At 36.1% G+C, this 11,160-nt stretch overlaps 2 protein-coding genes across 2 annotated transcripts in view; both read left to right on the top strand.

Annotated features, from left to right (window-relative positions):
• Positions 1-4,707: 4,707 nt before the first annotated feature.
• LOC111224480 lies at positions 4,708-11,126 on the top strand. The gene is made up of 7 exons (XM_022748980.1): positions 4,708-4,851; positions 6,340-6,781; positions 7,702-7,803; positions 8,249-8,310; positions 8,704-8,865; positions 9,541-9,654; positions 9,749-11,126. Exons 2-7 carry the CDS (start codon positions 6,349-6,351, stop codon positions 9,797-9,799), a joined length of 924 nt encoding a protein of 307 aa, XP_022604701.1. The 5' UTR covers positions 4,708-4,851; positions 6,340-6,348; the 3' UTR covers positions 9,800-11,126.
• Positions 10,956-11,160, top strand: part of LOC111224554 (ras association domain-containing protein 1-like) — a 77,558-nt gene continuing 77,353 nt past the window's right edge. The window contains exon 1 of the mRNA XM_022749094.1: positions 10,956-10,972. Within this exon, the coding sequence (XP_022604815.1) occupies positions 10,956-10,972 (17 nt within the window). The remainder of the gene's footprint in view (positions 10,973-11,160) is intronic.

Genomic DNA, 11,160 nt, shown 5'->3' with positions numbered 1-11,160 from the left:
TGTGTGTGTGTGTGTGTGTGTGTGTGTGTGTGTGAGTGTGTGTGAGAGATAACATGTCCCATTCCATATCAAATCTAAAAAGAGACGCACGTACACCTGCAACAGAAAGAGACTTCACTCCGATCTGTGCAGCATGTACATAACTACAGACTGTGTTCGTTATGTGTGTGTGTGTGTGTGTGTGTGTGTGTGTGTGTGTGTGTGTTTGCAGCACTTATCCAAGAAGAAAATAAAAATCTGAGCCATATTCAATGCAATATGAATGGATGACGTCTTTTTGCATTTCTCTATTAATCGTTTACATTACATTAATGTTTTTAACATAGTCGACCATTTAGCACCGAGGACTAATGAATGTGCAATTTTACTTCAGTGCTGGTTGGTTTATGATTGTCTTGTTATTTTTGTTTTATTTCTTTTCTTTTGTGCGCATGTATGTCAATGGACTGAACTTTGAAACAACCCTGTGAGCTCTCTTTAGATATAACCTGTTGTAAACTAAATTGATATACACCGTAGGAACCGCTTTCCCGAGGTATTTGTGGGGGACCTTGAATATTTTAAAGACTTGACGTGTAGCCATCGTAGAAGTCTGGCTTTTAAACTTCACCGCACATGTTTTAAACCCGTTTTCAGCTGCTGCAAAGATTCATAGTATAAATCATCTTAAATCACTGGTTTTAAGGCTCAGTGTCTGAATACAGGCTGTGTGCATTTCTCTGTGGACTGAGGCTTTGATACTTTCACAGTATTAATATAGAACCTAGACCTGATCTATAATCAAACAACACACGGACAGAGACCTTTAGACTGTTAGGGACCTTTAAGGATTATTTTCAAGGTGAAACCCTAACCTTTGATTCTTCAGTATTTATAACTGTGTATTCTTATTTAATGTCTTGTAAAAGTATAAACGTGACAACTTGTCCTGGTTAGAGCTGTGTAACTTTTCAAAACTACTGCTGATGGTGACATACCAGAGTGTGACTCTGGGAAATGTAAACGCTGTATGTTTTCCTATAAACCACCTTTTCATTTCATGAGAAGAAGCCAAACTTATCAAATGTTAGATATTGTCCAAACATACGCACTTTTTTTGCCTCATTTAAAGGGACATCGTCATGGTTAGTGTTTCTCTGCCTGTTGAGGAACTTCCCTGTCAAAGTTATTTCTTGTTTTGTTTTTTTTTTAAATAAATATCCGTGATGCAGGACTTCTACGATGGCTGCCGCCGTCAGCATCCAGCGCTCAGAGCTTCCTCTCAGTGTCTGGACACAAAAATGTGTGTAAATGAAAAATCCTTGAACTGAACTACCTGTGAACGGTGACGACATTTTCTATGAAGTGACTGTGGTAATAAGCTAGGCCCGACACACACACACACACACACACACACACACGCTTCTTATCACTCTTTCTATTCAGTAGAAACATGAATTTGTATGAAATTGTGTCTCTCATCAGCGTTGGTTATGCATGACATTTTCTTACATCCTTGGGATTATTTTCTGGTAATATAAAAAAATGGCATTATTGTTGTTTAAACTATTAAATTATTATAGTTTTAAATGAGTTTTACCTGAGTTTCTTCTTAGGTTGTGTTTGTTCTTTTGCTTTTGTACATTTCTTTTATTTTCCTGCCACATGATGATGACGATGATGATGATGATGATGATGATGGGATTACTTGAAGTTTGTTGTTTTATTTTCTTCATCTGTTAAAAGAACATATGACGCTGTAGTTGTTGCCTCTGATGTTATTTCCTGGTTGAACGGTTGTTGAGGAAACTCCCCTCAGGAAAGTCACTGAGCTGTTTCTCCTTTTTGAACAAAAGCCATCATTCTACACCGGCAGCCAGCTCACATCATGAAGACGTAGCTTCTTCCCGTAGACTTTATGAAAACTTGACTCCAAACTAGAAATGTTCCAAACAGTTCCTCCGGGGAACACGAACGTCTGAACCAAACTTCACGGCAGTTTAATCCAATTCATTTTGGTGAGAGGTCACCACAGTCAGAATGATTCATCCTCCGGGGAACACGAACGTCTGAACCAAATTTTATTGACAATCCATCCAGTAGTTGTTGAGATATTTCAGATTGGACCGAAGTGGTTGATCGACTGACAGACACTTCTACTGGGCTGAAAGTATTTAGCACTTAGCATTAAAAACATACTTCACTCATATCCAATTCAACTTTTGTTTTTTAATTTACATCCACTAACATTCTTGTTTGTCATCATCACTTTGGTCACGATCAGTTATTGACAAAAAAAAGCTGCACCAAAAACATCCAATCACAAGAATTTAAATTCAGTTTTGAATTCATTAAAGATGAATCTGCTGCTGTGAGTTTAAAAAAATAATAAATAAAAATAACAGTGTTTGTTTTACTGAACCTGAAGCACCAGGCGGGTGGAGTTAAGTCCATCCGAGCAGTTTTAACTGTCGGGGAAATTGATGCTGAAATTTTAAATTAATTTCAATACTCTCTGATTACTTCATTTCAGAATGAAAATTATATTTGAATGATACATTTACCTGATTATAATAATAGTTTTGTCTCAGTTTTTATCATATACTTTTGGTATTTTATCTTGACTCTAAATTTAACTGCATGGGAAGTCAACACAGAAATTTAAAATCAGTTTTGACACTTTCATGCGTCTTCAAACTATGAAAATGATCTTAAACAAGGATTTTAACCAAATAAACTAGTAGTTTCTATCCTCCCATCGCACTGATGTAATATTTTACTTTGGGATGTTACTTCTATATGAGCATTTCACCCACCTTTAGTTATACAGAAAGTTATATGAGTATGTTATATCGATAGATTTGACTCTTGTAAATGGCAGAAGTAATTTTGAGGTTCAATGTTCAGCAGAGGAAACTGACATCTTAAACTAACATTGTGTTATAGGTTTTGAAGAGGTAAAATTAGCTTTATCTTTGTTTTAAAAAGGTTTGAATCTGTACATCAGCACATCTTACTTAAAGCACTTAAAACTTACTGTGTTTCTTAATATCAAAGTCCTCTAAATAACATAAATCACATTTGTCTCCAGTGTCCACAGACTGTAAAGGTCACCTCTGTTAATCATTCTCTCAGTACTGCAGGGTGTGGACTTATTTTATCGTGTAATCTTAGAATCAAAATGCTTTTATTTCTCCAACAAGCAGTGACTTGTGAGATATGAGACTCTACTGCCATTAGAAACAGTTCTATTAGTCTTCCACACATTCCTTGTTTAATATTTCAGTACTCGTGATATTTTTGGATTATTAAGATCAGAATATCAGGAAGGGTTCACCATTTCCTGATCGCTTTGCCCTTTGATGTTCAGCCTTAAGAGGATGTGAAAAGTCACCTGGACTCCTGTGTAAAACACACAGGAGACTGTGAGACTTCTCTGGTGCTTGTAAAGGTAAATATACAACCTGAGTCACAGCTGGGAGTTTCCTACAGGGATCACATGCCTGTGGTTGAAGCATTTATCTCAGTGCGAGGTCCAATCAGCCGCTGCTCTGGACTTTTCAGACACACATTTTCACATTTATCGGAACAGAGCTGAGTTTTCTCTGAATATTTCTTCCTCATGTTGGTTCAGAAATCAAAATTAAAAGTTCATTGTTGAGGTCTGAAGCATCAGAAACAAAGTCCAAGATTTCGCAACATGATCAAAAGCCCCAGAACTGTGACTAAATGGAGGTAGTGGTTTAATTGTTTTCTCATCTGCCACAGTTACACATTATAAACTACTGGAACAGGTTAAACTGGTTTTATGTTGTCAGTAAAATGAGTCTAAAAACAGAGTCAAACAGTTCAGACATGTTGAACCTGATAAAGTGAGAAAAGTCACTGAAACTGAAAGAAAATAGCTAATTTTACATATTTTTTAAGTTTACAGGGTTGTATGGAAGCCTGTTTATGTTGGTAAAAGAAAAAAAATAGTCATGATTAAAAATAAAATGCTCTTGATGAGTAAAAATGTTTCAATCTCATAATTTAGATTTTTTTTTGTCGTAATTTTGACCCTGTATCTCATAAATTTGACTTTCTGTCTCATACTTTTGACCATGTCTCATGGTTGATTTTTTTTTGTTTAGTTTTTTTTATCACAATTATTTATTTATTATTTATTTATCTATTTATTATTCACAACATGTATGTTTCAGAATTGGACAGAAATGTTTTTGTCTGGAAGAAAACGTCACTTCATATTCTTATCACCACCATCCCTGTTTCCTCTTTCTGACCTGTCATTCAAAACAACAGCAAGTTTAGTTTTCTGCCTTTTTCCATCACAGAGACATTCTGGATGTTTCTGTCGCTCTTTTTCTTGTGACTTTGCACTTTTGTGGACTTTAAAATGTTCATGGGAAGACAATAAAATCATGTATATAAATCTGAGGTGATGACTAAAGCATGCCAGGCTGTACAGTTGTAACAACGTTTGAGTAACCTTATTATTTTAGAAAAAATAAAGTTAATAAAAACAACTTTTATTTGCTTTGTCACTGTCAGTTTCACTTTCAGTTTGAAAACTGAAATGCTTGAAAAACTTAATAATAATTAAAAAAAAAAAAAAGTGTTTTCGGTTTTGTTAAAGTGACTCTCTCTTTAACTCTTTACTCTTGTTGTGGTTACATTTCGATTCAGCATTTTATTTTTTTTATTTTTTCGTCTCTGGTTATTTTCTGCGATTGCGTCATTACGCATGACGTACGCCCAAGACGAGGAACGCCTGTTTAAATTGGCTGCTTATAGGGAAGTAGTTCAACAAATGAAAAAGTAGCCGCTTAACCACTCATCACCGTTGTTCTTCTTTTTTTGACCATTTGGACCGTAAGTAAACATGTTTTTATGTTTCAAAATATTTTTACACAGGAAGGCATTAAAAGGTCGTGTAAAAGATTTTTATTTTTCGTAGTTTTTTGACGGTTACTAAAGCTGCCAAAAGTTGAATTAAGCTAGTTAACGACAAAACCAACCGTCATTAAAGCTGTGATAGGTTTCTAACACTAACCGTAACAGCTACAGGAACTTTAATGTTGTTTAGCAAAGTCACTAAGATATTTGTGTTGTGTACTTTGAACTTGTGTCGGTCTCACAGTCGTAATACAAACTTTTCAGACCTTGCGTGGCAGCTAAACTGGCTTTAAACTACTTTAAAGTCTCTCTTTAAAAAAAAAAAAAAAAAAGACACGCCATGTAACTGTTGATTATCTTAGTTTTCATTTTATTTCTGTATTGTGTGTGTCTAGTTAAAAAATTAGGTTATGAGGCGCTCGGTTCATGACAGTACATGTCAAGACATGACTCATTTCAGACGAACTCATTTCTACTTGACGAAGAAGCTGTGAATCAGTGAAATATATAAATATAACAACAGTTAACTTAAACTGAACATAAAACTAACCATTTTACATGAATATTAATAAGATAAGATCATATAATAACTTGGGGTATTAAATATGTTTATTTTTTGTCATTTATAAAGCAATAAAATACAAATATTCTCTTGTTCCAGCTTTTGAAATGTCAGCATTTCTGATTTTCTCTATTTTATATCATTGTACAATCAATATTTTGACTATTTTTGGGGTTATTGATCTAGCTTGGACCAATCAGGTCATTTGAGGACTTCACTTTGGGGCTGTGGAAAGATGTGAATGGCATTTTTTACTCTTTCCTTACATTTTGTAGATAAAACTACCAAAATAATAATATAAAACAACATAAAACTGTTAATAAGTAGAATATTAAGAAGACAGAGCAAGAGAATAATAATAATATATGAAAAACACAAGCAAAATGAGTCAAATGAAATATAATGCAGTTAAAAAACATAATTTACGGTTTATATAACGAGTAGGAATTATTGATGTGTGTGTGGATTTAGTTTTTGATTGATCAGCTGTTTGCTCAGTATAGAAAAGTCTAAATAAGTTACAGAAAATACCCTTCAGAAGTTCCCTCACCCCAAGATAACATCCTCAGATTTTTTTTCCTTAACCAACAGACCAAAACACAAAAATATTCCATTTATAATTATTTCAAAAGTCAAAACAAGCTGCAAATCCTCACATTTAAGAGACTGGAGAATTGGAGAATATTTTTCTCATAATTGTCAAATTAGTTGCTGATTAATTCTGGACAACATGAAGGTTAACACACAAAAAGAACTAAATAACAACTACAAATCCTAATTGTTTATTCTAAGATTTAAATAAAGAAACATCAGAGCAAATGACACAAACCTATGGAAGCTGATTGTAAGAGCACGTTCATAATTAAATCCTGATGTGATGATTTTTTTGATTTTATCAACAGTAAACCAAGATGGCAAAGGGACATATAGAAATCCACGACCCCATCTCCAACCACAACGATCTCAAAAGCAGCACAGTGGGCGACGCCACACCTACCTCAGATGCAGAGAGCATGGAGGACACCGTGGAGCTAAGGATTATGATGGCCTATGCAAAGAGGAGACAGCTGAAAAAGGACCCCAAGTCGCCTAAAGAGGACGACCAGGTCGTAACCAACGGTCACACACATGCAAACGGGCCATCGTCACCTCAGACACCAGCCCAGACTGAAACAGACGTGACAGAGAAGAAGAAGGAGAAAAAGAAGATGAGGAAGAGTAAGGCACTGAAACATCTGCGGGGCATTTTCTCATGTGTCAAACCTCAGACACAAGACGAAGACCTGCAGCAGACAACCGAGCCGCCGCATGATGTCGGCGTCAGATGTCGAGGTATTGAAGAAGGTGGGTATCAAGATGTCACCTGCAGAGTATTAAATAAGATGAGAAGTCCCACAGTGTTGCAGTAACAAAGTAGACAGCACAAAAAAAGAGAAACTGCAAATGTCAATATAAAATACTTAAAAACAAGATAAATAGTAGATAATAATATGATATGATACACAAGTAGATATTTAAATATAACAAGAAATATTAAATAAAGACTGATTATTCGATTATCAACATAGGTGCTGATTAAGTCTTTCAAACTGCCACTACTTCTTACAGCTTTACACTGTATATACTAATAGTAAACTACTATAAAATATAAATGTATATACTTGAAATCTAAAGAACTTAAATACCAAATCTTAAAAGTACAATAATATCTATATAGTGGTAGCAATATTTTTATTGTATAGTGATATACTGAATATAACATATATGTGGATATATTGAACCTAATATTTCCTCTCATTTAAGTTTCTGGATCAATACACCCTCCAAACATTTTGCTCCCTTCATGTTGATTTTAATTATTTTTAGTAAAAAGTTTAAAAGGTCAGTATTCTGGTATAAACTGAGATAACATGGTTGTGGAATAAGTGGAACTGCTTGAACAAGACGGAGATCGTGTGAATCAGTGACTCAGTTTCAGGAACTTCTCAGTGAGTCGTAAAAAGAACTTGCCAAGTCATGAGTCAAAGCAGCTGCACCGCAGACCTGCGGCCGCAGGTTCATCATCTTCACTCACCTGCCTGTGACTCAGATCTCGTGACGTAACAGATGAGCACCGTGTGGACTTCTTCAGCATCATGTCTCTGTTGCGGGAAACCCGTCTGACTTGTGGCTTTGTGTTGTTTTTATAACACGTGTTTATTCCCTCTAAACTTTTTTTTTTTTTTTTTTTTATCTGTGTGTTTTATTATTTCTTTCAACTAAAGATGAAGAGGAGGATAAGTTGGAAGATGTGGCTTGCCAGCTGATGAAGCTCGCCCGTGAAATCCCGTTCACTCCTCCAGATTTAGAGACAGACGCTCCAGACGGTGAGTTTTGGATTCCTAAACATTTCAGCAAAAACAACAGAATATTATTCCCCAAATGCAGGAACACTCTTATATTCTCCCAAACCTTTTACTTATATTTACATCAGCCTCGTTCGTAAGAGTCTCCACGTTGCTATATGAGGCTACGTTTTCTACAGACAAAAGCTCTGCAAATGAAGAGAAAATATTACTACAGCTACTATCTGTCTTAAATCACTTTTTCACGCCACAAATCTGTTTTTGCCTCAAAGTTGTCAGACTAAACAAAACTAAGGTAACAATGAAGCAACATTTGGTCGTGTTTTTGTCCTTGATTAAATCTGAATATGCTTTCATGAAGTATTAAATTACCCAAACAGTTTATTTTACATTTTAACGTTTCAAACCTTGGTGTTTTTCTTGTATTTTGTCTGCTGGTTGTTGATCGTTGTGTTCTGTTGTGTAGATAACGTGGAGAAGCTGATTGGTCTGCTGCTGAGGGAGAGTGGAGACAGGCTGAACGAGAAGGTCAGAAACGCTGCATGAATATCTAAAAAGGGCCGTTTGGAAAGTTGCTCTTCGTTGTCATCAGTTTTTCTAACGTCATATTGTTTCTTATAAACCTCACACATTTACTATAAAACACACCCACATTCCACTTTATCAGGCGAGTCTACAGTTCACAGATAAACTTTTATAATTTTATCATCATTTTACAGCTTTATAAAGCTGATAAACTTCTGAGAGCTACTACAAGCTTCTGTAGTGAAGTTATGTCACTGTCGAGTGTTATTTCTAGTTGTGCCCCTTGAAAAACGTATATTTTAACGTGTGTTATATATCGTCAGTATTAATGAAAACTGTTTCAGGGGTGAATAAAAGTTTATAAAACACTGAATATAAAATGTTTCTTGTCTCCAGGAGCTGAAAAACATGGCGATGGCCACAGAACTGTTCTGGAACTACAGTTTCTTCAGAACATTGATGTCGGCTCTTCTCACGAGGATGGGCCTCAGGTCCCCCAACCCCGACTCTCCAGGACCACACGCATCACCCAAAACCCAGATCGCCGTGACCTGTGAGGTGAGAACGAGTTTATGGCGCCGTTAGGAAAATGAACAGTGACGTAAATGCTGACAGTGTGGTTAGCTGCATCCCTCGCTGCAGTAAGGTAAAAATGGCCGACTTGAAAATGTCAAAAATGTTAGCGACCCACATCCAACCCTGTAAGAATACGGAGGCCAAATAATGCAGAGCACCGTTTAAACTAAATTGTTCTGTTTTGCAAATGATTTGTTGGCCGACTTGCAGTACGTTCTTGGCCCACCAGGGGGCCACAGGCCACAGGTTGGGAATCAGGCCCTGTGACTTACGTACAGCATCATTAAGAATCAAAGCTGCTGGAGGTAGAGCTGGATTTAACAACTTCATATAAAGTTATGTAGACGAGTCCAGTGGTTCAAGTCGGAGGGAGCTTGTCCCTGGTGCCTCACAGATCATCTGCATATACAACACTGAAGTCATGACAGAAGACGAGCTGTGATTGGTCGGAGTAAATATATAGTCTGCCGTGTCTCTTGACCAAAACACAGCAAGAATTTATGACCCAATCCGACAAAATGAGAGTATTAAAGACAAAAATATCCTGTCGTCTGATACAGTGAGATCATACCTTTATTTACAGAACTCCAGCAGCTCAGTGAATCATTTTCCTTTGAATTCTGACAAACCATCAAACATGTTTCTGTTTCCTCACAGGCCACAAGTCGTTTGTCGGCGATGGACACGCTGCCAGCGAACCGACTGCTGGGATACGGAGCCAAATATGTGAATGAATATTACTCATCCTGGGTACAGGAGCAGGGCGGATATGTACGTAACACACTCTCACCTTCTTAAAATCACGTGTTTAACCTGTAAACCTTTTCACATTACCTGAACGTTTTCCTCTCGTTTATTCGTGCAGGACGCAGCCTTCGAGAGTGACGACGACGACGACGACGACGACGTCCAGTGATCAGAGAGACTTGGTTTCCTGTTTCACAGCTCGCCCTGCAGCTGAAACCTGGCACACTCGGACCTTCAGGAGCTGCAAACACAATCTAGCTCCTTCAGTTTATTTGAAGCGACGAGCATTAATGACCCACCTCGAACACATAACAACCTACTGAGATGTTCTGAATGCTCTTGAGGACTTATATGAGGGTACGAGGAACTGAATGAGACTTGGGACGCTTATTTTTGTGTTCTGCCAAACCAGCTGTCATGCACATAAACTAAGGCAGGAAAATTATTTCTTTTTGTAAGTAATTATATTGTTAATTTTTTTTCTTTGTGCTAATTGTTAAGAAGTTTTAAAGGGACACTGAGCCGAGGAAGAAACGAGATTATGAGATTTATTTTGGACATTTTTGCCGTTAATAACAGCAGTGGTGGAGATATACGGCGTGGATCAAGCCATACAGTGTGCGCTCAACCAGGGGAGCTACTGGTACGCCCCAAGAAGAATTATTTTTGTTGCGTACTAATTTAATGTGGTTGAACTGTTATTCATTGATTTAAAAACTGTATAAAAAAAACAAAAAAAACAAAACAAACTATAACTTGTTTTCTGTTTTATTTGTGAAGATATGGCTGGAGAGTTTTTAAATCAACATATGTTGTGTTGTAGCTTGGTTTAAAAAAAAAAAACAAAAAAACAAAAAACATTCTCTTAAGTCAAATTAAGAAGTGTTGAGCACTTGCACTTTTTTATAAAAAATAAATAGAAAATATTTAGCTTGAGAAAACATTAATTGTCACTGAGGGGATGCATTGCTATAATTGTTGTTGGTGGATGATCCTGTTTGTTTTTAAAGCTTTTATTAAAATATTTTGTGAATGAAATTTGATAAAAAAAAAAAATGTGTGCACTGTCTGAATCTGTCCAATGAAATAATTACCCAAAAATTTAATTGCCACCCTGTGTAGGTGAGGCATGTTTAAAATGACTTAAGTTATTATAATGTACATGATTGTTCAACTTAACTAAGTGCTGGCCTGATTTTAAAGTGAAAACTGCACCATCTTGTGGTCAAATCAGGTACTGTAAATTGTGATACATACATTAATTGTTTATTATAATTATATATAATAATTATTATATTTGTTTTGATAAATTCGGCGCATAAATAATGAACCCAAACAACACGTGAGATTTGGTTCACACTGTAGAGGCAGTACTTTGTGGTAAAGGAAGCAACAGGAGACACAATTTAAAGTTACAGTTTTATTAAATGTGATCTTATTAAAGTATGTGATTCATGCCGAATTAAAGGGGACAATCCCAATTATTAAATTATTAATTCGTGTCCAGATTGGGAGTTTTAAACCGATATT

The sequence above is a fragment of the Seriola dumerili genome, unplaced genomic scaffold (genome assembly GCF_002260705.1).
Source record: "Seriola dumerili isolate Sdu_G_001 unplaced genomic scaffold, Sdu_1.0 BDQW01000138.1, whole genome shotgun sequence".
Lineage (NCBI taxonomy): Eukaryota > Metazoa > Chordata > Actinopteri > Carangiformes > Carangidae > Seriola > Seriola dumerili.
Note: the sequence above shows the minus strand (reverse complement) of the source record. Positions and strands in the feature narration are given on the sequence as shown.

Excerpts from the sequence above, each read along its gene's own strand:
- LOC111224480 (XM_022748980.1), top strand. The coding sequence starts at position 6,349 with ATGGCAAAGGGACATATAGAAATCCACGACCCCATCTCCAACCACAAC. Across the intron at positions 6,782-7,701 it reads ATGTCGAGGTATTGAAGAAG|ATGAAGAGGAGGATAAGTTG; the intron begins GTGGGTATCAAG and ends TTTCAACTAAAG. Across the intron at positions 8,866-9,540 it reads AGATCGCCGTGACCTGTGAG|GCCACAAGTCGTTTGTCGGC; the intron begins GTGAGAACGAGT and ends GTTTCCTCACAG.